Source organism: Phyllobates terribilis, unplaced genomic scaffold (assembly GCF_046119375.1).
Source record: "Phyllobates terribilis strain yellow unplaced genomic scaffold, ASM4611937v1 Scaffold_1__5_contigs__length_1240528914, whole genome shotgun sequence".
Classification (NCBI taxonomy): Eukaryota; Metazoa; Chordata; class Amphibia; order Anura; family Dendrobatidae; genus Phyllobates; species Phyllobates terribilis.
In genome coordinates, this window is record NW_027362761.1 from 976,189,129 (window position 1) to 976,215,483 (window position 26,355).

General features: G+C 44.6%; 1 protein-coding gene across 3 annotated transcripts in view; it reads left to right on the top strand.

The window, feature by feature from the left end:
* LOC141156683 (cytochrome P450 3A8-like) overlaps positions 1 to 20,594 on the top strand; it is a 476,433-nt gene extending 455,839 nt beyond the window's left edge. For all 3 annotated transcript variants that reach the window (XM_073642945.1, XM_073642936.1, XM_073642955.1), the window contains one exon: positions 15,667 to 20,594. In XM_073642945.1, coding sequence (XP_073499046.1) covers positions 15,667 to 15,750 — 84 coding nt within the window. In that variant the 3' untranslated portion in view covers positions 15,751 to 20,594. The remainder of the gene's footprint in view (positions 1 to 15,666) is intronic.
* Positions 20,595 to 26,355: the final 5,761 nt, after the last annotated feature.

Consider the following 26,355-nt stretch of genomic DNA (forward strand, 5'->3'; position numbering starts at 1 on the left):
GTATGTTCTCCCCGTTTTTGCGTGGGTTTCCCCCTCAGTAAAAAAGCAGCCATAGAGTGTCCGGGAACCTTAACACAGACTTTTCTTAGCCAGGGTTGCTTCTCGGCAGGGTTGGATGGGCCCACCAGAGAATCGGTAGGCCTTGGCTTCTCCTTCAGGAGTATTCATACCGCAAACTTTGCAGCTGCTATGCGGCTCTTGAGCGGGGGAGAAAAGTGGGCCCTCAGAATCAAATCCTCTGGTGGGCCCATTGTTCTTCAGTCTGATACTGCTTCTCGGTGAGAGTTGTATTTAACCACAGCCATATTCTTTAGCTCAGTGAAAGGACTGGCATAGAGGGAAACCGTATATACTCCTGCTGTCATTTCTCCCCCACCATGTTCCGGACATTGTCACACACGACCATGCCTGGCTGTATGTTCCGAGATGAGAGCCACAGATCTGCCTGCTGTGTTACAGCTTTCAACAACTCTTCAGCGGTGTGTGGTTTGTCACCTAAGTTTGAGGGGCTCAGGGTGGTAGTTGTGGCGATGGACTGCTGCGTTCCTACACCCTGGCTCCCTGACAAAGACAAATGTCCCAATTCTCCTGTGCTGTGCGTGTGGTATTTAACACTCACATTTTGGTCGCAGATCTCTGCTGTCTTCAGTTCTTCCACTCCAGGAACTGCCGCACACATATTAGGGGACTTCCACTCCGTTTTATAAAAAAGAACTTTACTTAAACATCCAAATTCAACATAGGGAAACACGCAGTATTGGGTACATACTTTTTCAGGTTCACAGTCCATTGCACATCACGTGTTGTTAATGTTCACTGTCCGATTGTCCTGAGCTATCCCATCCATAGTCGACCTTTTTGACCTCTGAGACGCTTGCAGTTTTAAGAGTCCCGTACTGTCTTCTCTGTACTAATTCCCGTCTGACTTCCCCTTCTGGGAAGATTTTGAGACAAACTTCTCTGCTGGCTCCCGTGGACCTTAGGCCCCGAACGTTAAGGGAAAGTCTATTTTAGAGTTCCTGACTGACGTTCCTCGACTGCTGGACAGACCTCCAACTATTGCTCTCTCACATCTCTCCTTCTCTCACCCTAACATCAACTCCCTGAAAACAGGAAGTGTCTCAGTACTTCACTGAACCTTCTCCTCCCACACTGGAGCAGCTCCTAAACCCCTTAACTCTTAACACTACCCTTCTGCTAATCTAATAGTCTGCCTACACTTAACCTATACTGACCCTATAACTAATACATCAGACATCAGGACATATACATACTCAGATAAAAACACAGAGTACAACATTATGTGCACAAAGAGGGAAGAGGTGCATAAGCTCTTATATAGACCCGATGACGCTATGCGGCCAGCCAATCACTGCAATGCCACAACCAACATGGCTACAGCCAGTGTCAGACTGGAGTGTCTGGGGCCCACAGGAGGAATTGATCCTCAGGGCCCACCCTACAGCTATATGCAAATACCTGTTAGCAGTTATCGCTGTTATAGTGGAGCGTCAGCGGTAAATCACAGACGACTCCTGCACATCTCCTGTGCACCACTATAACTGAGATGTACAATTACGGTAGTTTGCATTAAAGGAGTTCTTTGGTTAAAACAAGTTATCACCGATCCATGGGCTCCACAAAATAGGTGATAACTTATTGATCGTTTGGAAAATATGGCTTGAGTAAGGGTTCCAACCCGTTATTACTATATTCCAAATACTCAGCACTCAATTGCCAGTTCAAAAAAATAGATTCTTTAATTGTACTTTTTATATGCAATCCACAAAAATGTGTAACATTTCGACCCGTATATCGGTCTTCATCAAACACTGTATACATACAGAAAAAATAAATCAAATTTATTATTCCATACAGAAATATAATTTAACTATTAGAGTTATAATCATATAGTTTAATTTTCATAATATACATATAACATATCAATGTTAGAAACATACATATGCGGTCTAGGAAAACGTATCAAGTATTATATAGTTTTTTATAACTAGAGTGAATCTCCACTAGTGTTTTCAATAGTGAGTTTGAAAGTAGATATCAATAATATAAAGGTATGATTTCCATTAGGGTTGTGATAGTAGTAGACCCTTTGAACTTTCATTTTCGGTTCTCAGGAAACTTCCACCATAGAGTAGACTAAAATATAAAGACATGACATGAGTATCCAAAAGAAAAAAGAAAAGGAACATTGTGGAGTACAAGCTTACCGGATTGCTCGAAAAATACTGCCTGTATATCGCACTTCAGAAATCATGTATTTCACATTAGTATGGTGCTGTCTCTCTTCCTCACCAGCGTGTGTTTTATGCTCAGAACCCGGAAATAGAAAGTGTGTGACGTCACTGGATCACCACCCCCACTGGTCATGTGGCCTGAGGTCACACCCCTAATCGCATCATCTTATGCTGTGGTGTAAGTCCCCTTGACATGCCCTATAGCTCCGCCCATTCCTATGCATCATATGACGCTGCCCGATAGCTCCGCCTACTCATATGTGTCATATGATGCTGCCCTATAGCTCTGCCTACTCATATGTGTCATAAGATCGTTTGGGTCCGAACATTGGAAAACACACCTATCGGAAGAATGGGGAAGTTTTATCCCTGTAAGGACACTTTTCCCCATTTTAAAATGCAGCGGCAGGTAGGACGTCTGACCGCAGCCTCATTCATTCTCTTTGGGACTTCCAGAAAAAAACAACAGCCACGGAGGGAATGAATGGATCAGTGGTCAAGTCGCACATGAGCTCCAGCCTAATGGGGATAAAACCTCCACATTCTACCAATCGGTGTGGGTCCCAGCATTCAGACCCCCATTAATCAATAATTTATCACTTATCCTGTGGAGAGGTGATTACTTGTTTTCCCCAGAGAACCCCTGTAAGTGCATCTCTGCCGCTCTGTTCCAAGTATTTAATCACTAATGGAAATAAAGAATCTTCTCCTAATTAATATTAGAGAGAACAAGTGACCCCAAACACAACACAATCCACTATACCAACACCAACAGTCCCACATACAAGGGAGAAATACCGCCACACCATGACTGGACTACATATTTCCAGCATATAGAGACCAAATAATACCAAATACTAGAGACAAATACCGCCACACCAGATATTAACAGCATACAGTGTCCAAATAATTCCCCATCATTGCTCTTCCCTCCTCCATCATTGCACTCCCCCTCCTCCATCATTGCTATCCCCCCTGCTCCATCATTGTTCTCCCCCTCCTCCATCATCATTGCCAGCTCTCCCCCACCTCCATCATCAATGCCAGCTCTCCCCTCCACCTCCTCCATCATTGCCAGCTCTCCCCCCACCTTCTCAATCATTGCCAGCTCCCCCCACCTCATCCATCATTGCCAGATCCCCCACCTACTCCATCACTGCCAGCTCTCCCTCCCACCTCCTCAATCATTGCCAGCTCTCCCCCACCTCCATCATTGCTAGCTCTCCCCGCCTCCTCCATCATTTCCAGCTCTCCTTCTACCTCCTCCATCATTGCCAGCCCCCCCACCTCCTCCATCATTGCCAGATTTCCCCCCACCTCCTCCATCATTGCCAGCTCTATCCCCACCTTCTCCATCATTGCCAGCTCTCCCCCCACCTCCTCCATCATTGCCAGCGCCCCCCCACTTCCTCCATCATTGCCAGCTCTCCCCCCACTTCCTCCATCATTACCAGCTCTCCCCCCCATTTCCTCATCATTGCCAGCTCCCCCCACCTGCTTCATCATTGCCAGCTCCCCCCCACCTCCTCCATCATTGCCAGCTCTCCCCCCCACCTCCTCCATCATTGCCAGCTCTCCCCCAACCTCCTCCATCATTGCCAGCTCTCCTCCCACCTCCTCCATCATTGCCAGCTCTCCCCCCACCTCCTCCATCATTGCCAGCTCTCCCCCCACCTCCTCCATCATTGCCAGCTCTCCCCCCACCTCCTCCATCATTTCCAGCTTTCCCTTCCACCTCCTCCATCATTGCCAGCTCTCCCCCGCATCTCCTCCATCATTGCCAGCTCCCCCCCACACTCCTCCATCATTTCCTGCTCAACTCCCTCCACTCCTCCATCATTGCCAGGTCTTCCTCATCCCCAGTGTATTAGTTAAAAAACAGAAAAAAACCTTACCGCTCCCCTTCAGCATCCTCATTGTGTGCAACTTTCTCCCTGACACAGGCACGCGCTGCTTGATGACGTCATCAAGCCGCGCGAGCCTGTGTCAGGGAGAAAGCGGTGGGCTGGAAACAGAGGACAGATCGATCAGCTCCACTGCCATTTTCCTCCTGTTAGCAGCAGAACTGGAAGGATCGCTCCCTGCCCGCTGCACATGATGAGGGCAATCTGGCCAAGGGACTCCTGGAGCCCGGGGGTCCGAGAAGCAGGCCAGATTGCCCTCATCAGCCGAACTGCAAGGGCCCACCTCTGGCCCTGGTGCAGGTACACTGGCGGCAATGTTAACCAGCGGGCCCCTGTGCGTTCTGCTCGGGGGCTTGCTGAAGACCCGGGACCACCGGAGAATTCTCCAGGGTCCCGGTGCCCCACTCCAACCCCGGCTACAGCATTACAATGCATGGCAAGCAATCCCTGCGTGTTCATTGGCTCTCTAAAGAGCGCCAAACATGCAGGGCGGGGACCCGAGCTCCCGCCCGAGCAACCCGGAAATACTCGCGGAACGCCGAGCTTGTCGAGCAGTGTGTTGCTCGGGCGAGTACCGAGCAGTGGCGAGCACGCTCACTCATCATTACTGATAAGGCAGGTGCAAGCAAGGCGACCTACAAACCTAGATCAGTTACACCAGTTTTATCAGGAGGAATGGGCCCAAATTCCGACTAACTATTGTGAGAAGTTTGTAGAAGGATATCCCAAATGTTTGACCTAAGTCATTCAGTTTAAGGGCAATGGTACAAAATACTAATGAAATGTATGTAAACATTTGACTTTGCAGTAAGTAATAAAAATGCCTTAAAACTAGTGTTGAGCGAGCACTAAAATGTTCGGGTGCTCGAAGCTCGGGCCGAGCTCGCCGTGATACTAGGGTGCTCGACCCGAGCAACGAGCCCAATGTTAGTCTATGGGAGACCCGAGCATTTTTGCGGTGGCACCCCCGGCAGTCTTTTAAAAGCCTAACAAGTGCCCAAAACGATAGTGACAGTGCTCAAATGACATGGGGACAGCATGGGGATCACCCCAGGAAGCATTTATGACCCCCAGGTCACTGCTGTCAACAACGTGGTCAGAGGTATTAAGCCACTTTTAAGGGCTCACAATAAAACGTTCAAAAACGAAACTGAAACTGCTTTCCTGTGAAATATGTTAAGGAAGTTCCTTTCCAGGGTAAAGACTTGTGTATAAGGTAAAATAAATAACCAAAAAAAAAATACTCCTCCACACCTTGGGCTATGTTCACAAGTAGCATTTTTTATGCGTTTTTGCACTTTTGTATTGCTTTCAACCGTGACAAATGCATTCACTGGGAAATGTCATTTTAACATTTTACAACCTTATCTGGCCATGTGCTGTGTGACACATGCCTACAGTGAAGAAAAGACATGGGAACAGCATGGGGAAGACCCCTGAAGCATCTCTGACACCCAGGTCACTGCCTAAAAGTGTGCCCATCAGAAGTGATCCTTGCCGAATCAGAAGATGCAGACTTGCAACTATCCCCGTGCAAGTCCTGGTCCCAGGGCAGTGTTCAATTGTACCTCCCCCATTCCTTGCAATGCAAGCGCAAATATGCTGCCAACCACCCACCCACCCGCAGGCTGCAATACTATATTGCTAGATTGCACTTGAAATGGGGCCTTTTAGTTTGGAGGAGGCCGAAGTTGGCCACTACCTCATGGCTGCTTCGGCAGCCCCTATTTCTACTGTCACCTTCCCACACACTTTTCTTAGCCTGGCCTGCTTTAGGGCAGCATTGGACAAGCCCACCAGAGAACCAGACTCCTCCGGTGGGCCCTGGCTTCTCCATCAGGGGAGTTGAGAGTGCCAAGGTGAGGAGCATGATGATGATGATAGAAGTTAGCATCTGCTTTGTTTTCTTTTAATGCAAGCGTAAATGTGCAGCCTGCCACCCACCCACCCCCAGGCTGCAATACCATACTGCTAGCTTGCACTTGAAATGGGGCCTTTTAGTTTGGAGGAGGCCGAAGCTGGCCACTACCTCATGGCTGCTTCGGCAGCGAGGTATCCATACTCAGTCCCCAGCCGCCCGGCGGCCGGGTGTCCACGCTCGGTCCCCAGCCACCAGGGGCTGCCGGGTGTCCATAAACGGTCCCCAGCCGCCCCTATTTCTCCTGTCACCTTCCCACACACTTTTCTTAGCCTGGCCTACTTTAAGGCAGCATTAGACGAGCCCACCAGACAACCAGACTCCTCCGGTGGGCCCTAGCTTCTCCATCAGGGGAGTTGAGAGTGCCAAGGTGAGGAGCATGATGATGATGATAGAAGTTAGCATCTGCTTTGTTTTCTTGGAATGCAAGCGCATGTATTTAGTAGTGGCTAGGCCTGAGGTGGTCAGCATTTTGGCGCATATCCTACCTCCTCCGAGGATTGCTGGATGTTTTCCTGCTACTATCCCGGTTCTATGACTCCCGTTAAAACAAAGCTTCAGGTGATAAATGATGGATGAGGTGGTGGCAAAGGAGAAAGAGCAGGAGGAACAGGGACCATTCTCATCAATATCAGGCCAGTCAACCACATATGTCTTGTAGGATATGTTTCTGTAACAAAAGGAGCGGTTCGGCTACACAGTTATAGGGCATACAGTGAGTGCAATGCCTACCAAAAATTTCGAGGCACTCCAATGCCCCTTGGAAATGACATGGAGGTCTGAGGGCCTTAACTAAACCGTTTTTTCCATTTATAGCAACTGGGTCTCCTGTACACTGTTGGCCTAAGCAGTGAATGGAAGGCTTTCCAAAAATTATGAGGAACTGCAATGCCCCTTGAAACAGACGTGGATTACAGCGTACTAAAAACCTTCTACCCATTATTGGGGAGTGGGTCTCCTTTAGTTTTCGCCTTTGCATTGAAAAGCAAAAGCTGACTACAATTAGGAGGAAATGCAATGCCCGTTGGAAGTGTCGTGGAGGTTAGAGGTAATTAAAAACAACATTTCAATGCCCCTTGGAAGAGCTGTGGAGTTCAGAGTGGTTTAACAAGACGCTTTTAATGCCCCTCGGAAGAGACGTGGAGGTCCCAGTAGCTTAACAAGATGGTTTTAATTCCCCTTGGAAAAGTGGTGGAGGTCACAGTAGCTTAACAAGACGGTTTTAATGCCCCTTACAAGAGCCATGCAGTACAGCATATTAAAAACATTATTCCCATTATTGGGGAGTGGGTCTCCCACAGTCTTTGCTTATGCCTTCCAAGCAAAAGCTGACACAAACAAGGACGGAGGAACTTTCAATAATGGCAACATGGACCACGGTCACCCTGGTGGTATAGTGGTGGTGGAGTCTGAGGATAAGTAGAAGAACATAAAACAGCTGAAATGAGGAAGCATATAGCCATGAGTGGGTGTGAAGCGGTGCATGTGAATACACCTCCCGAAATAACACAGTGGATTTGACTTTATGATACTCTGCTGTCATTTGGTGGTGATGAGAAGTCTGGCCCAATCCAGCCCTTGTTAATTTTGATAATGGTCAGCTTGTCAGCATTGTCAGTTGCCAGGCGAGTGCGCTTATCAGTTATAATTCCCCCAGCGGCACTAAAAACACGCTCCGATAACACGCTAGCGGCAGGGCAGGCCAGGACCTCCAAGGCGTACAGAGTGAGTTCATTCCAAGTGTCCAGCTTGGATACCCAATAATTAAAAGGCAGAGAGGAATCACGGAGGACGCTGGTACTCCTTCACCATCTTTTGAAACTTTCCACTACTTGTGAGAGTACCCCGCGCCTCAGGGTCTGTCCGAAGAGAGGGTCTGAGAAAACTATGCCAGAACGTTGACAGTGTTCCCCTGCCTTTGCTGGATTGGAGTTGCGTCTCTCTCGCATGTACGCCTTGGTTGGGCAACGAACTGTGACCTCTGCCGCTAGCGTGTTCAGATGGGAATTTTTTTAACCGTTCTGCAGCAAGGGCCTTCTGGTACTGCCCCATTTTTGTAGAACTCTCCACCTCAGGAATAAGAGAGTGAAAGTTCTCCTTGTAGCGGGGGTCTAAAAGTGTCACCAACCAGTAATGACTGTCACCCAATATTTTGACAACGCGAGGGTCACGGTTAAGGCAGCGTAACATAAATTCAGCTATGTGTGCCAGACTGGTAACGGGCAAGACTTCCATGTCCTCACCAAGATGACGACTGACCATGCTCTCCTCCTCCTCCTCCTCCCCCCTGTCCTCAGGCCACCCACGCTGAACCGACGGTATGACAGTTGTACAGGTACTACCATCTACAGCGCATGATACAAGCTCCTGTTCTTCCTCCTCCTCCTCCTCCTCCTCCTCCTCTCCCTCATTGTCCCCCAATGCACGTTGGGATGAGATGAGGCTGGGCGTTGTGTAATCGACTGCTACGGCTTCTTGATCCATCTCATCATACTTTGGCTGCAATGCCTCCTCTTTTATTCTCTGCAGAGAGCGTTGCAAAAGACAGACAAGTGGAATGCTGACGCTAATGATGGCATCATCGTTACTCACCATCTTGGTGTACTCCTCAAAGTTTGTCAAGATGGTACATATGTCAGACATCCAGGTCCACTCCTGAGGTCTTATGTGTGGAGTCTGACCTGAATATCGACGGCCTTGTTGCAGCTGGTACTCCACAACTGCTCTCTTCTGCTCACAAATCCTATGCAACATGTGGAGGATAGAGTTCCAATGTGTGGGGACATCACACACCAGTCGGTGTGACGGAAGCTGCAAATGCTGCTGCAACACAGCAAGGGCGGCGGAAGCTGTAGCCGACTTGCGAAAATGAGCTGACAGGCGGCGTACTTTGACGAGCAGATCTGGCAACTCGGGGTACAATTTAAGAAACCGCTGAACCACGAGGTTAAGCACATGAGCCAGGCATGGTACGTGTGTGATCTCGCCTCGCTTGTCACACAAGACCATGCTTGGATGTAGGTTCAGCGGTCTCAGCCACAGATCTGCCTGCTCTTTCACAGCTGTCCACAACTCACAAGCAGTGTGAGGTTTCTCACCTAAGCTTATGAGTTTCAGCACAGCCTGTTGCCGCTTGGCGGAGGCAGTACTGCAGTGCTTCCCGCTTGTAACTGATGTGGTGATATCTGAGATGGAGGCTGAACATGAGGAGGAGGAGGAAGATGCGCAGGAGTTGTACACTGTGGGGGCAACTCTGACTGACATAGGGCCCGCAATCCTCGGTGTGGGGAGGATGTGTTCCGTCCCAAGGTCCGACTGGGTCTCGGCTTCCACTACGTTTACCCAGTGTGCCGTCAGGGAGATGTACCGTCCCTGGCCACAAGCACTTGTCCACGTGTCCGTTGTCAGGTGGACTATCCCAGTAACTGCGTTGTTGAGGGAGTGGCAGGGGTTTGGGCACACCGGGCAAAATAGTGTCGGCTGGGGACCGAGTTCCGAGGGATGGCCACCGCCATAAGGTTGCGGAAGGATTCCGTCTCCACCAGCCTAAAAGGCAGCATTTCCAATGCAAGCAGTCGTGAAATGTGCGAATTTAAGACTGTGGCCTGTGGGGTGTTAGCTGCGAATTTCCGCTTTTGTTCAAAGCTCTAGGATATGGACAATTGAACGCTGCGGTGGGACGTGGACGTGGACGTTGATGCTGTTTCTTGAGAAACTGCCATAACAAGTGAAGACTGAGAGGAGGGGGCATTTTTGCATGCAGTATGGACAGGGGATTGCCTTGCACACACAACAGGGGGTTCTATTGCACGCACAACAGCGGAAGAAGCAGTGGTGACACCCGCTGACACTGGTCGTGGACCCTGGGGTTCGCCCCACAAAGTCGGGTGCTTTGCTGCCATGTGCCTGATCATGCTGGTGGTGGTCAGGCTGGTAGTTTTGTCACCCCTGCTGATGCTGGCATGGCAGGTGGTACAAATGGCCTTTTTGGGGTTATCAGCAGAGTCTTTAAAAAAATTCCAGACTCTGGAAGACCTACAGGTTGTACTGGCAACGTCCCTCGTGTTGGTGTTACGGGGAACTGTTGCCTGCCTTCTGTGTGCGGACACCACATTGCTTCTTCCTGCCTGTTGGGGTACTCTGCCTCCCTCACCCTGTGTGCTGCTAGCCTCGCTCTGCATGTCCTCCTGCCACGTTGGGTCAGTTACTAGATCATCCACCACTTCCTCCTCTTCCACTTGCGCACCACGATCCTCCTCATCACTTCCTGGCAATTGTGTCTCGTCATCGTCCACGTCTTGTGAAAAATTGCCAGCGTCGACTACCTGTGGCCGTGGCTGTTCAAATATTTGGGCATCGCTACATGGGACCTCCTCTTCCACCACTTCAAGCGGAGCAGGCGAGGGGCACAAATCTGGAAATGGACCAGTGAACAGCTCTTCAGAGTGTCCAAGTGTGGGATCAGCTGCTGTCTGACGACACTCGGCATGGTGGGAGGAAGGAGCATCAGGGTGAGGAGGAGTATGCGGTCGAGACTCACGGCTACTAAGATTTGACTGTGTGGAAGACAGTCCGGAGGTGGTGGTGCCCAGGTAACTGGAAGTATTATCTGCTATCTAATTAATAACCTGTTCACACTGATCAGTTCGCAATACTGGTGTTGTTCTGTGCTTCCCTAGTAATTTGGTCAAGAAGTGGGAGTGAGAAGATGTAGCTGTTGGTTGTGGAACATTTTCACCTTGGCCACGTCCCCATCCTCTGCACGCACCATCAACAGAACGTCCAGTTCCACGTCCCTTGCCACGCGCTTTGCCCATTGTAAAGGAAATAAAATAGCTTACACTCGCACTATCAATGGAAAAAGGGTAATAAAAAGTAGATTAGAACCATGGAAGAGGAAAACCACAGTTCTATTTCTCTGGCCTACACCCAACTCTTTTAAACAATCTGAACAATCAGGGAGAAACTATTACTGTTTTTCTTTACGGAAAAAATGACAAAAGCTGGATAATAGAGATTTTTTACCGTGGAATGGCAAAACCACAGTTATAATTTACTGGTGTATACCAGACTTTTTTAAATATATATATTTGCGGCTGAACAGTGAGCGACACGCTCAAACTGTTTTTTTTTAGATACAAATGGCCCAAAAGTGGATAATACAGAGGTTTGAACCGTGGAACTGCAAAACTGTGTAAGGGCTATTTGACCAAGAAGGAGAGTGATGGGGGGCTACGCCAGATGACCTGGCCTCCACAGTCACCAGACCTGAACCCAATCAAGATTGTTTGGGGTGAGCTGGACCGCAGAGTGAAGGCAAAAGGGCCAACAAGTGCTAAGCATCTCTGGGAACTCCTTCAAGATTGTTGGAAGACCATTTCCGGTGACTACCTCTTGAAGCTCATCAAGAGAATGCCAAGAGTGTGCAAAGCAGTCATCAAAGCAAAAGGTGGCTACTTTGAAGAACCTAGAATATAAGACATATTTTCAGTTGTTTCACTCTTTTTTGTTAAGTATATAATTCCACATGTGTTAATTCATAGTTTTGATGCCTTCAGTGTGAATGTACAATTTTCATAGTCATAAAAATACAGAAAAATCTTTAAATGAGAAGGTGTGTCCAAACTTTTGGTCTGTACTGTATATTTGCGGCTGAACAGTGAGAGACACACTCAAACTGTTTTTTTTTAGATACAAATGGCCCAAAAGTGGATAATACAGAGGTTTGAACCGTGGAACTGCAAAACCACACTTCTGTTTCTCAGGCCTACACCAGACTATTTTCAACAGATATATTTGTGTCTGAAAAATCAGGGAGACACTATTAGTTTTTTTTTTACGGCAAAAAATGCCAAAAGCAGGATAATAGAGATTTTTTACCGTGGAACAGCAAAACCACAGTTATAATTTACTGGTGTATACCAGACTTTTTTAAATATATATATTTGCGGCTGAACAATGAGCGACACACTCAAACTGTTTTTTTTTAGATACAAATGGGCCAAAAGTGGATAATACAGAGGTTTGAAAAGTGGAACTGCAAAACCACACTTCTGTTTGTCTGGCCTACACCAGACTATTTTCAACAGATATATTTGTGTCTGAACTGTCACAGACACACTTTTTTTTGGGGGGGGGGGGACACCAAAAGGTTTATAAGACGGGTATTTGTACAGTGTGAAGGAGGAAAAAAAAAAGAGGATTTAGATGAAAAAAAAGGATTTTTCCTGGCCCCCAAGACCTGGAGCTAAGTCCAGCAATTTCAGCAACAGGAGCACACAGGACTGTAATGCAGCGTTTGCTGGTATAACCACTGCGTCTCCCATACAGCCTGCCTGCCTGCCTGCCCGCCTGATATCTGGGATGGATATTAGTCCTGAGAAGTACTGTTTGTTTGATCTGGCAGTCTTTACAGACCCTACACTAACTATTTTGCAGTATATATCTCTCCCTAAATCAGCAGCGCTGTCCCTACACTGTCTGATCCCAGCCGTCTGTGTCCAAGATGGCGGCGCCCGGTTTTAAATACTCGAGGTGACGCTGTGCAGCCAGCCAATCAATGTAATGCCCACAACCAACATGGCTACAGCATTACAGTGACTGGCTGGCAATCCCTGCATGTTCATTGGCTCTGTAAAGAGCGCCAAACATGCAGGGCGGAGACCTGAGCTCCCGCCCGAGTAACCTGGAAATGCTCGGTGCTCGCCGAACATCCCAAGTAGCGTGATGCTCGGGCGAGTACCGAGCAGTGTCGAGCATGTTCGCTCAACACTACTTAAAACATTCTCTCTCATTATTCTGGCATTTGGCAAATATTAACAATTATGGTAATCCTAATTGACCTAAAATGGGAAAAGTTTATTCTGATTTCATGTCAGATATTGAGAAAAACATGCATATGTGTCTTTTTAGATAGTGTATGTAAACTTCTGGTTTCAACTGTATAGATATGTGTATATATACAGCATGTATTTGGGGGCACTGTATATATTTTATTTCTATATGTGTTCAGTGGGGTACTCCTTTAGAGTATATATATATATATATATATATATATATATATATATATATACTGTATATATATATATATATATATATATATTTATATATACTGAAGGGACATGGTGTGTATTTTTTATATACCAGGGGGCACGGATATTCAGGGGGCACTGTGCATAATTTTTTTAATATATTCTTTAAGCACTGTGTGTATTTTTATATAAACGATACAGGAGGTATATCATAAGTCTTAAGATATTAAAGGTGCCAAGTGTATGTATTTTGGTCACTTGTACAAAAATTATCTATAGGAGTACTCTGGGGTAATTTTTTTTCATCAGGGGTGCCCCAAAGTTGAAAAGTTTTGGAAATACTGGACTAGATAATCACTTGTGGGCCAAACATTCATGATTCCAGAGAATCCCCAGCACTGTGCGACATTTGTGTGTGAGGACTGCCATCTACTGTTCAAATGAGACCGTGAGGGACTGACTGGAAGAGGGAGAGTTTCAGGAAGGACAAGTACCGGGTCAGATGACCTTGAGAACGCAGTTTCCTGGTATAAAAAGTCACTGAAAACCAAAACGGGAGTGAATTTGGAACCAAGAGAAGAGACTGTCAGGACGTGTGTTGATGAAGACACTGAGGCCAGAGTGTCACACCGTGACAAGAAGTGTGAACCAGCAGATTTGGAAGCAGAACTCAGGCGGCGCCAGTCAAGCTTCGGAACCCAGATGCCACCAGTCAAGGCCCAAAGACCAGACCTGCGCCAGGCAAGCTCCGGAACCCATGCTACGCCAGTCTAGGCCCTGAGACCAGACCTGCGCCTGTTGAGATCCGGTGCCCAGACTACACCAGTCAAGAGCCGAGGCCCAGCCCTCATCCCACCGGATACAGGAGATATCTGCCATCTTTCAAGCAGCAAAGATCCGTGAGGAAACTCCGTTTAGGGGTGGACTCCTGCGGTGGTGAATGAGAGATGCAAGTGAGTCTGTCATGAGGACTTACAACCAAGTGGGAAGAACCGGAGACCCTTGTTAGGGGCCTGTGATAAGGAAGAAGCAGTTCAGTGATTCTCATAGTACTGAGATCATTATCCCTGTTAGAAAGTTATAAGAATATATCACAAGAGAGACTGTTGCAATAGTTAGAGTGAACCTGAGGATTCATTGTATATTTCACGCTGTAATTACTCTGCTTTGTATTATTCACCATTACTATAGTTACCACAATTTCCTGCCACCATAGAGTATTAAACGGTTTAATTGTTTACTTCCACCTTGTCCCTCACTGCGTGTTGCATCCGGTCACCTGCTTACACATGCAAGTCAAAGAGTGTGTGGAAATCATCGGACTGCATTCGGCTGACATCTGAGTGCAGTCCTATTTCTGTGCACTGACACAATGGAGAAGATGGTGAAATTTTGTTCTCCATCTTCTCCTCAGTGTGCTCTGATTCTCTCATACGAGATCATCGGATTACACTATGCTGACACTCTGGTCAAAGTTTGATCAGAGTGTCATTTGCATAATCGACCCGATTCTCTCAGATGAGAGAATCTACGGCCATCCTCACCTGTTTTAGAGCTTTCAAGCGCTGCTCTAAAGCTGGTCAGATCGCTGAATCTGGTGTCCTGCCTTACCCCGAAGCAATAGTAGTAATGCTGCCTCTGTTTGGAGAATAGGAGAGTGCACAGTTCTGGCCAGTGACGCATTCATGCTGCCAGCCTGTACGGTTGATCTTCAGGAGCCCACCTCCCCCTATCAAGTGGGAGGCAATGGAGCAGTGCCCTCCTGAGAATAATGGGAATATGTCAGTAAGATTAGCCCTAGGCAAGCATAGGTGCTGTAGGCTAGAGCTGTGATAAACCTTACAAAGAATGCTTATAAATCTTGAGGCCAGTACCGGAGGGAGAAGCGAAGACGAGCCAGGGACTGCAACTGCACTTATATGCCCATCAGTGCACTTGCAAAGCTAATTTCTATGAATTTATATACGAATTTCACAGCAAGGGAGCATCAAATGCAGACAAAAAGTATACCTGGAAAGGTTTTACACATCTCAACCCTGCAGATTCTCAGATTCCCTTTAAAAAATTATTAACATTTATTACAATTATACAGAAGCTGGTTTTACAAGTCTTAATGCTCGTTCACATGACCATATTCTCAGTCTGAGTGCAGTCTGTGAAAAAACGGACAGAACATGGACCAATGTTATTCAATGAGGCAGTGCAGATGGGTGATTTTTTTCACTGCGTGTGAAACAAATAGCAGCATTCACTAGTTTCTTGCATAACTCAGATTACACTTGCCCATTCAAGTCTATGGGTGAAAAAAAAATCATATGCCATATGGAGCCATAGTATGGCATCTGATGTTTACGGATACATTACTATTTTGTAACATAGGAAACTAAATGGTTTTGTGAATGATTAATAGCTGCTGCTATAAAAAAAACGAGTTGTATATGGACGGCACACGGATGACAAGTGAGAAATAAAACGTCCCACTTTTCTGGATGAAACTGTAAACGATTTTTATACTCTCATGTGAACCTACCCTTAATCTGATAAATCTAATTTTACAGATACCTCTGGAACTTGACACCGGAGGATTCCTGAATACAACTAAACCTATTATACTCAACCTTGTGTCTAGAGAAGCCTCGTAGACTGAAAGTTAGATGCCGAAGACCGCTGTGGATGGGACACAGATATCTGTACTAAATGGAGAACTAATGAGTTGACTGGAATACACTATAATCAGAAAATGTGCAAAAAGGCGAGGAGCATGCCTGTAAATCTTGCAAATACAAAAGAAAATTGATGAATAGATGCCTGTAACATTCTGTAACAAATCTTTCTCCTACAGCCTTGTCTTCTTCATTGACACATATCAGACCCAGTCTGCAACGTCTGGGCTATGTATGTATGGTACTAAAGAGAATGTGTTTCATTACTGCTGTCCAGAAGATCATGTTTTCTAATTACAGCATGTATAGTTAGTAGCAGAACTTGTGTAAAGCTTCTTGCAGCCACTTACTGGTCAATATGAAATTGTAGAACTGCTTCTTACCTAACTACATATCACTAACTGGCTCTGATTCCTATAAGGGAAATAAATATTATTGATCTTTTGTAAAATTATTTAACCCCTTTAACTCTTCAACCCTGAGCCTGTTTTCACCTTCCTGATCAGGCCAAATTTTACAATTCTGACCAGTGTCACTTTATGTGGTAACAACTCTGGAACGCTTCAACTTATCCCAGTGATTCTGAGATTTTTTTCTCACGACATGTTACTACTTCATGTTAGTGGTAAATTTAGGCCGATATTTTTTGCATTAATTTGTGAAAAAATTGGAAATTTGGCCAAAATTTTGAAAATTTTGCAATTTTAAAACTTTTAATTTTCATGCACTTAAACCAGATAGTTATATCACACAATATAGTTAATAAATAATCTTTGCCACATGTCTATTTTACATAAGAATTATTTGTGAAACATAATTTTTTTTGTTTCAGGAAGTTAGAAGTGTTAGAAGCAATTTCTCAATTTTCCAACAAAATTTACAAAACCAATTTTTGTACTTGGCCACATCACATTTGAAGTGACTTTGAGAGGCCTATATGACAGAAAATAACCAAAAATGACCCCATTCTAAAAAACTGCACCCGTCAAAGTGCTCAAAACCACATTCAAGAAGTTTATTAACCCTTCAGGTGCTTCACAGGAATTAAAGCAACGTGGAAGTAAAAAAATACAAATTTTGCTTTTTCCCAAAAAAATTTAGCTTTTTCCCAAAATTTTTCATTTTCACAAGGGTAACAGGAGAAAATAGACTGCACAATTTGTTGTGGAATTTCTCCTGAGTACAATGATACTCCATATGTGTTGGAAAACTACTGTTTGGGCGCACGGCAGGGCTCGGAAAGGATGGAGTATTATTTAACTTTTGGAGCGCAAAATTGACTGGAATAGGTAACGGACACCATGTCGCATTTGCCGAGCCTCTGATGTGCCTAAACAGTGGAAACCTCCCAAAAGTGACCACATTTTGGAAACTACAGACCTCAAATAACTTATCTAGAGGTGTGGTGAGCACCTTGAACCCACAAGTGCCTCACAGAATTTTATAACATTGAGCCGTGAAAATGAAAAAAATACACTTTTCCCATAAAAATGTTGGTTTTGCCCCAAATTTTTCATTTTCACAAGGGTAACATGACAAAATAAACTGTTCAATTTGTTGTGCAATTTTTCCTGAGTACACCAATACCCCATATGTGGTAGAAAACTACTGTTTGGGCAAACAAGTCAAGGCTCGCATGGGAAGGAGCGCCAATCTCTGACATCGGAATTTAATGAGCACTGGCAGGGGGGTGCGTCATTCCATATGATGTGATCGCGGGGCACCAATAGGTTGCCATAACAGCTGGGAGTCTGCTGAAAACCTCTGTGTTTGTCATGACGGTTCTCATGGGAAAGCCAACGTTTAGCTGGTGTTCATAGGAGACCATGATTTCACTACACATAGCAGTGCTGATGTATTGCTATGTATGGTACAAGCGATCAGAACTTCAAGTACCCTAAAGGAACTAACAAGTACAGGAAAAAGTGTATTAAAAAATACAAATGTTGAAATCTCCCTCTTTTGCCCCATTAAAAATAAAATCAAAACACAAAAAATACACATATTTGGCATTGCTACGTTCGTAAAAAACTGATCTATCAAAATATAAAAGAAATTAATCCTATTGGTAAACTGTGTAACAAGAAAAGTAATCAAAACACTAGAATTACCTTTTTTGTGCAACATTGATCTACTATTTTTATTATGTTATTGGATGTTACTGTCTGTCCATTGGTATACATATATTTATTTTTTATCTTTAAAATTCCATAATGGCTGATACTTTAGTGTTGTCCATTTCTGGTGGTCATTACTCTATTATATTGTAGAATATATTCATTTGGGAGTTCTCCATTCCCTGGAGGGATTATGGTCTCTGTACACACCCATAGTTTCGGTGTTATGTAATTTCAGTCAGATGCAATAAGAGAAGTTAAAAACATCAAATCTACCCTAAAATTATATTAGATAAAATGTCCACTCAGGGCACAAAAAATAAGCCCACACAGTGCCATATCCAGAAAAATGTAACCCTTGCGGGTCTCTGGAAATAGCGACACATGCAAAGGTTTTTTTTTCTACAAATTTCTGAATTTGTTTTCACCACTTAAATAAAAAAAAACCCTAAACATGTTTTGGTATCTGCATAATCATACTGACCTGGGGAATCATACTGCCAGGTCAGTTTTACCATATAGTGAACATGGTAAATACAAAAAATAATTGTGGAATGGCACTTTTGTGCTATTTTAACACACTTGGAATTTTTTTCCCGCTTTCCAGTGCATCAACCTCCCCCCCACCACCACCACCACTCCCAACGTAATAAAAAACCTTTGGGGGGCATTTAAGGGCTCTCTCACATCTGCGTGTAAAATCAGAGAGTGTAATGTCCTATTTTATGTGAAAAAGTAATGTGTAATTTGATAAAAAAAATCGCATTGCACTCGCAGCAATGTTATTCAATGAGTCAGTGCTGATCTGCAAGTTTTTCCTCAGCTGTAATTGAGCTGAGGAAAAAAATCACAGCATGCTGCGAGTGGCCACGTATATCGGATGAGAGTCGCCAATGCAAGTCAATCTATGCGAGAGAAAAAACAAAAAGCACACGGACCATGCGTGTGCCATCTGATTTCCTTTGAGGCGCACATATCTCAAAGGAAATACAAAATTTCATCAGCCAAGTACGGTAAATCCACAGCCAGAACCCTCAGAATAGATATAAAGGACAAATAGATGTCCTGTAGATATATGATTTCACAAGCCCCTTAGATATAATATGCTTGCACTCTTTTATGTGGCACTAAAAGGTGTTTAGCCTTGTTTAACCTAATAAATGGTTTTAAAAAATGACGTGGAGATTCTCCCTATTTTTGATAACCAGCAAAGGTAAAGCATACAGCTGTGAGATGATATTATCAGGCTGGGACGGTCCATGGTTATTGGGCTCTTCCCAGCCTAAAAATCACAGCCCGCCACAGCCCCAGAAGTGGCGCATCACATTAGATACGCCAATTCTGTCACTTTGCATGACTCTTCACGATTGTCCCGATGCATTGGCAATCGGGGTAATGGTATTTGGATTTTATGTCAGCTGTGATTTTTCAAAAATCACAGTTGGAATCAAGCCCTGGTTTTAGTAATGGGGAGGTGCCTATAAAAAAATACACATACAGAAGAATTAATTTTATTAGAAAAAACACTCCTTGACACTTTCCCTGGTTCACCAAGTTATTTTAAAAAAAAGCCACTCAGGTCTACCGAGACCGACTTAGTCCACAGAACAGCAGTGACATCAGTAACTATACCGCTCATCAGAGTTACCAGGTCTCACAGAGGACAGCGTGACTCGGGCTGGTATTTTTAGACTTGGAAGGGCCCAATAACCTTCCCAGCCTGATAATATATCAGATTTAACAGAAAGCCTGCCAATAAACATGTCTGACTGAATGTAATGCAGTGCTTGTTTGTGAAAAAATATACAGAGCGACAAAACACTAAACACCTTATGTAAAGGTGCACAGAAACTGAGTCTGATAGGAGCAGACAGAGTTTCTCAGTAAGAGACATTAATCCCTTCATTGCCTTGGCAAGCTGTAAGAGGAGGAGCAACAGAAGAGGACAGGACTGACTGGCTGAGCAAGCTGGAGAAGAGGGGGGAGGAGACAATACTAGAGGACATGAGGGTTGTCAGTTATTACTGAGAAGAGACAGCAGTGAACCAGAAGGCGAGCACAGTGCACAGACTGATAGTTCTGCTGCTCCATGTGAGAGGACAGTGCGCTTTGGAGATGCACTGCAACCACAGACCAGCCAGGGTACCCGGGAATGCCCACTTCCTCCTGGCTTTACATCAAGGAGAAGAACTCTGCCTTGCATCCTTAAGCAACTGAATCCTGAAGCCCCAGGCTGGAAACCTGTGTGATTGCAGAACTGCCACATCAAAGAGTAGCTAGCTGGGACTTGTGGTTCCACTGCGGAGAAATATATAATAGTTACTTATAAGAGAGCATTGCTGGGGCTTGTGGTTCAACACAGTAGGCGTTATAATAGGGCCAGCTGTGGAGAGGATCTTTTTCCTATGGCATGCACCAACGGACTCTGCAAGCCCATCACCCACAGCAACCAGGGGCCAACATTGAACTTTGTTGTTTCCATTGCTGCAGCCATTTATATTTTAAGCAGCATTAGTTAGGAGTGTGCTTGTTGCGATTTAAAGGGAAAGTGTTATCCCTAACATTCAGGTTAACTGCAAATTCCAATATTGTATTTGTATTTGTAGATTGTGTAATACTATTTGTTTTATTGTTACTTGCTATTCCCCTCACACTATTTACCATTTATCCACTTTATAAATAAACCTGTTAATTGTTCCAACCTCATCTTTTGTGTGTGTATGCGTAGTGTGGACAGGGGTTTCCTGAGTCGACCCCTGGCAGAAGAGGAAGACCCTCTTACATCCCATTACAGCTCCCAGCAAGATTCGGGTGGAGGCACTGCGCCATATTGAAGTGAGAACTACCAGACACCCTGCCCACAGAGGTGGCTTAAAGGAATGTTACACCCAAATTAAACACACACAATAAACTTGCAGAATAACAATAATAAAATGCTAGAACAAATACAGTCGCTCTTGCACAAATGAAAATAGAATATATGCAAAAATTGCAAAAATGTGAAAAAATAAATAGATAAATGCAGCATACTACCAGCACAACCAAGGGATCATTAGTTGGATCAAAAGATAAAGATGTGGAGGCAACCTGTGTAAAAATCAAAGAGGCAGATAGGGGTACAGACACCATGCATATCGTCACTAAATGTGTGGCTTCATCATAAGCGCACGTCATCACACCACGCTGGGACTCTGATGTTCTGTGCATGCATCGGCGCTATGACAGAGTAGTGCATTGCCTTGCTGATGTAGTTGTCGGGATCCAGGATTAGGTGAGTATATGATTTTTTTAATTAAAACTTCTGGTGTGTTGTGGGGGCATCATAAATAATGGAGGACCCTAATACATGGCATGGGGGATCCTGACACCGTGCAGAGAGGCCATCATACAATTTAGGAACTAATACATGGGGCATTATACAGCTTGGGGACTAATGCAAGGACCATTATACAGCTTGGGGACTAAAGCAGAGGCCATTATACAGCTTGGAGACTAATGCAAGTGCCATCATACAGCTTGAGGACTAATGGAGGGGCCATTATACAGCTTGGGGACTAATGTGTGGGGCCACTATACAATTTGGGGACTAATGTGGGGGCCATTATACAGCTTGGGTACTAATGCAAGGGTCATTATACAGTTGGGGTCTAATGTGGGGCCATTATACAGTTTGGGGACTAATGTGGGAGCCACTATATAGCTTAGGGACTAATGCAGGGGTCATTATACAGCATCGAGATTCTATACTTGGTTTGAACAGTCCTTCTGTATTTATAGAGTCCTTTAACCCCTTTTACGACCTATGACATATAGGTATGTCATAGGTCGCCTGCCCCTTTTTCATCAGCTGACATGTGCCCCTAACAGCCGCAGGTGGAATCATGATCCACCCGTGGCTGTTAATATGTTAAATGCCGCTGTCAATCTCTGACAGTGGCATTTAACATGATCTGCATGAGACCCCTGTGGTTGTCATTGCTGAAGTTTATTTACAAACTATGGATTTTTGTTTCACCACACAAATAAAAAAGAACCCATACATGTTTGGTATGAACTATCATAATGGCAGGTCAGTTTTAGCATTTAGTGAACATGGCAAAAAAAAAAAAAAAAAACAATTGTGGAGTTGCACTTTTTTTTGCAATTTCTCCGCACTTGGATTTTTTTTCCTGTTTTCCAGTACACTATATGGTAAATTCAATGGTTTGTTCAAAAGTACAACTCGTCCCGCAAAAAATAAACCCTCACATGGCCATATTGATGGGAAAATAAAAAAGTTATGGCTCTGAGAAGGGGAGCAAAAAATGAAAACGCAAAAACATTGCTGATTTGGTTAATGATGGAGAACCAGAGCTCAATAAAACGGTTTATGCTGTAAACATAGGGCTATTACTTTGCATCAATAGAGAATAGAAGTCTATCTAGGCAGTGTCAGACTGAAGGACATTGGGCCCACCAGAGGATTTGATTCTGAGGGCCCACCTTTCTCTCCCACTCAAGAGCCCCATAGTAGCTGCAAGATTTGCACTATGAACTCTCCTGAAGGAGAAGCCAGGGCCCACCAGAGGATTCTCAAGTCCTCTGGTGGGCCAGTCCCACCCTGTATCTAAGGGTATGAGGTTTTGGAGCAGAAACAGAAACTCTCCGTATTCTATGCACAAATTGGAGTGTCCGCTCCAAAAACATACCCTTAGAATTTAATCTGAACAATTAAAGGGAATGTATCAGCAGTTTCTTGAAATGTAATCTGACAGCAGCACGAGGTAGGGACAGAGACCTTGATTCCAGCAATGTGTCACTGAGTTTACTGGGCGCAGCAGCTATGATAGAATCACAATTTTCTCTGCAGCAGATATAGAAGAGCTCAGATGTTGTGTCCTGTGTAACCCCATCAACACCACTGATTAGCAGCTTTCTGTGTATATTGTAGAGTGGCAGAAAGCAGTTAATCAGTGCTGGGAGCGTTGTTGGACCAGGAGACACAAGTCAGTTGTCTTCTAGTGATAATTAGCGGCGGAACCGATGGAAGTTGGAGGTGCCAGCTTTCAGATTGTTGAGAGGAGACATTGGAATGATCTTGGACTCTGCTACTACTGTGGTTGCACCGGGCATCTTCTCAAGGACTGCTCAATATGCCTTCAAGCATTCAGGTTGTCAGGAAAACACCTAAGCCTGGGTGATTGTCAAGAAGGTCACCCAGACTTCCAGGTACCTTTTTACTCCTCAGATAAAGAATGTGGAACTACTTTTCCAGAACCAGTCAGTATCAGCAGTAGCTTTCATTGATTTTGAGTCTGTTGCCAACTTCATCAATTCAGAACTGGTCCTGAGATTAGGATTAGGCCACGGCCCCACTATCAGTATTTGGCCACTGCCCCATTATCAGTATTTGGTCAGTATTCGGTCAGTATTTTTTCTCAGGAGTGGGTGATAAATGCAGAATTGGTGCACTTGTTTCTATTATACCTTTTCTCTGATTGTTCCTCACCTGGTTTTGGCTCCCACTCCTGAGAAAAAATACTGACTGAATACTCACCTGATAGTGGGGCTGTGGCCTTAAAGGGTGAACACTTCACTGTCAGTTCACCTCCTGTTTGATTTGGATAATTTGGTTGCTGGGTTGATTTTGGGGTTTTCATGGCTTATTTTGCATTTTATTGCATGAAATAAGTATTTGATCACATACTAGCCTGCAAGATTTCTGGCTCTCACAGACCTATTAATTTTTCTTTAAGAAGCCTTCCTCCTCCAGGATTGTGTCCACAGTTCAGGACCCGATCCTTTGTCTACCCTTATTCACACACTGAGGTCAACTTTGACACATGGTAAGGTTTTTAATGGGTACACCTTGCCGTGGTGTTAAAGCTTTCATGCTATTTTTGATCAAAAACAGTGATACTAAGAACACTACTTTATTTAAATATAATTTTCCTTTTTATTTATTTATTTATTTACAGCAGGGTTTATGTTTATTTTGCTTCTTGTAGTTTTTTTTCTGATTTATGGCTATTGTGAACATGCGTTTATGTGCTGTATGTACAGTACAGACCAAAAGTTTGGACACACCTTCTCATTTAAAGATTTTTCTGTATTTTCTATGAAAATTGTACATTCACACTGAAGGCATCAAAACTATGAATTAACACATGTGGAATTATATACTTTAACAAAAAAGTGTGAAACAACTGAAAATATGTCTTATATTCTAGGCTCTTCAAAGTAGCCACCTTTTGCTTTGATGACTGCTTTGCGCACTCTTGGCATTCTCTTGATGAGCTTCAAGAGGTAGTCACCGGAAATGGTCTTCCAACAATCTTGAAGGAGTTTCCAGAGATGCTTAGCACTTGTTGGTCCTTTTGCCTTCACTCTGCGGTCCAGCTCACCCCAAACCATCTCGAATGGGTTCAGGTCTTGTGACTGTGGAGGCCGGGTCATCTGGCATAGCACCCCATCACTCTCCCTCTTGGTCAAATAGCTCCTAAACAGCCTGGAGGTGTGTTTGGGGTCATTGTCCTGTTGAAAAATACATGATGGTCCAACTAAACGCAAACCGGATGGAATAGCATGCCGCTGCAAGATGCTGTGGTAGCCATGCTGGTTCAGTATGCCTTCAATTTTGAATAAATCCCCAACAGTGTCAACAGCAAAGCACCCCCACACCATCACACCTCCTCCTCCATGCTTCACGGTGGGAACCAGGCATGTAGAGTCCATCCGTTCACCTTTTCTGCGTCGCACAAAGACACGGTGGTTGGAACCAAAGATTTCAAATTTGGACTCATCAGACCAAAGCACAGATTTCCACTGGTCTAATGTCCATTCCTTGTGTTCTTTAGCCCAAACAAGTCTCTTCTGCTTGTTGCCTGTCCTTAGCAGTGGTTTCCTAGCAGCTATTTTACCATGAAGGCCTGCTGCACAAAGTCTCCTCTAAACAGGTGTTGTAGAGATGTGTCTTCTGCTAGAACTCTGTGTGGCACTGACCTGGTCTCTAATCTGAGCTGCTGTTAACCTGCGATTTCTGAGGCTGGTGACTCGGATAAACTTATCCTAAGAAGCAGAGGTGACTCTTGGTCTTCCTTTCCTGGGGCGGTCCTCATGTGAGCCAGTTTCTTTGTAGCGCTTGATGGTTTTTGCAACTGCACTTGGGGACACTTTCAAAGTTTGCCCAATTTTTCAGACTGACTGACCTTTATTTCTTAAAGTAATGATGGCCACTCGTTTTTCTTTATTTAGCTGCTTTTTTCTTGCCATAATACAAATTCTAACAGTCTATTCAGTAGGACTATCAGCTGTGTATGCACCTGACTTCTGCACAACACAACTGATAGTCCCAACACCATTTATAAGGCAAGAAATCCCACTTATTAAACCTGACTGGGCACACCTGTGAAGTGAAAACCATTTCCGGTGACTACCTCTTGAAGCTCATCAAGAGAATGCCAAGAGTGTGAAAAGCAGTCATCAAAGCAAAAGGTGGCTACTTTGAAGAACATAGCATATAAGACATATTTTCAGTTGTTTCACACTTTTTTTGTTAAGTATATAATTCTACATGTGTTAATTCATAGTTTTGATGCCTTCAGTGTGAATGTACAATTTTCAAAGTCATGAAAATACAGAAAAATCTTTAAATGAGAAGGTGTGTCCAAACTTTTGGTCTGTACTGTATATCAACTTAAATCAAGCTCAAATTTTGCGTTTTTACTTATTGAATTAGTCAAATTTTACAACTGCCAAGTGCTTCTAACAGAAATGTTACTCCTGTCAGGGACTGGAATATATTTCTGGCAAACTTTACGCCATGTAAATTTTGAGGAATTAGAAAGGTGGGCTTAGCCACACCCCATCCCCTGCCCATTTTGGCGGAGTTGGCCGGAACATGAGTAAAAATACCAACTTTGAGTTGCGCAAACAATTGTGCGAATTTTGCAGCTGTTTAGCTGGTTTACGCCAGAAAACAGGAAAAACACCTTTAGGAATTGAGTCTTTAGTGTATATACTGTGAACCTTTTCTTTCATTCACACTACATGTAACTCACTAACATGATGTGAACAAGGTGTGGTAGATCGGTTCACTTGGCTGCACGTAGAGGTAGACACAGGAAGACTGTCTCTTTAACCCCTTAAGGACAGAGCCACTTTATAGGTTAATGACCAGTAGTGTTGAGCGAGCACTAAAATGCTCGGGTGCTCGAAGCTTGGGCCGAGCTCACCGTGATACTCATTTGCTCGACCCGAGCAACGAGCCCAATGTTAGTCTATGGGAGACCCGAGCATTTTTGCGGCGGCACCCCCGGCAGTCTGTAGAAAGCCTAAAAAGTGCCCAAAACGATAGTGACAGTGCTCAAAAGACATGGGGAACAGCATGGGCATCGCCCCAAGAAGCATTTCTGACCCCCAGGTCACTGCTGTCAACAACGTGGTCGGAGGTATTAAGCCAGTTTAACGGGCTCACAATAATACGTTC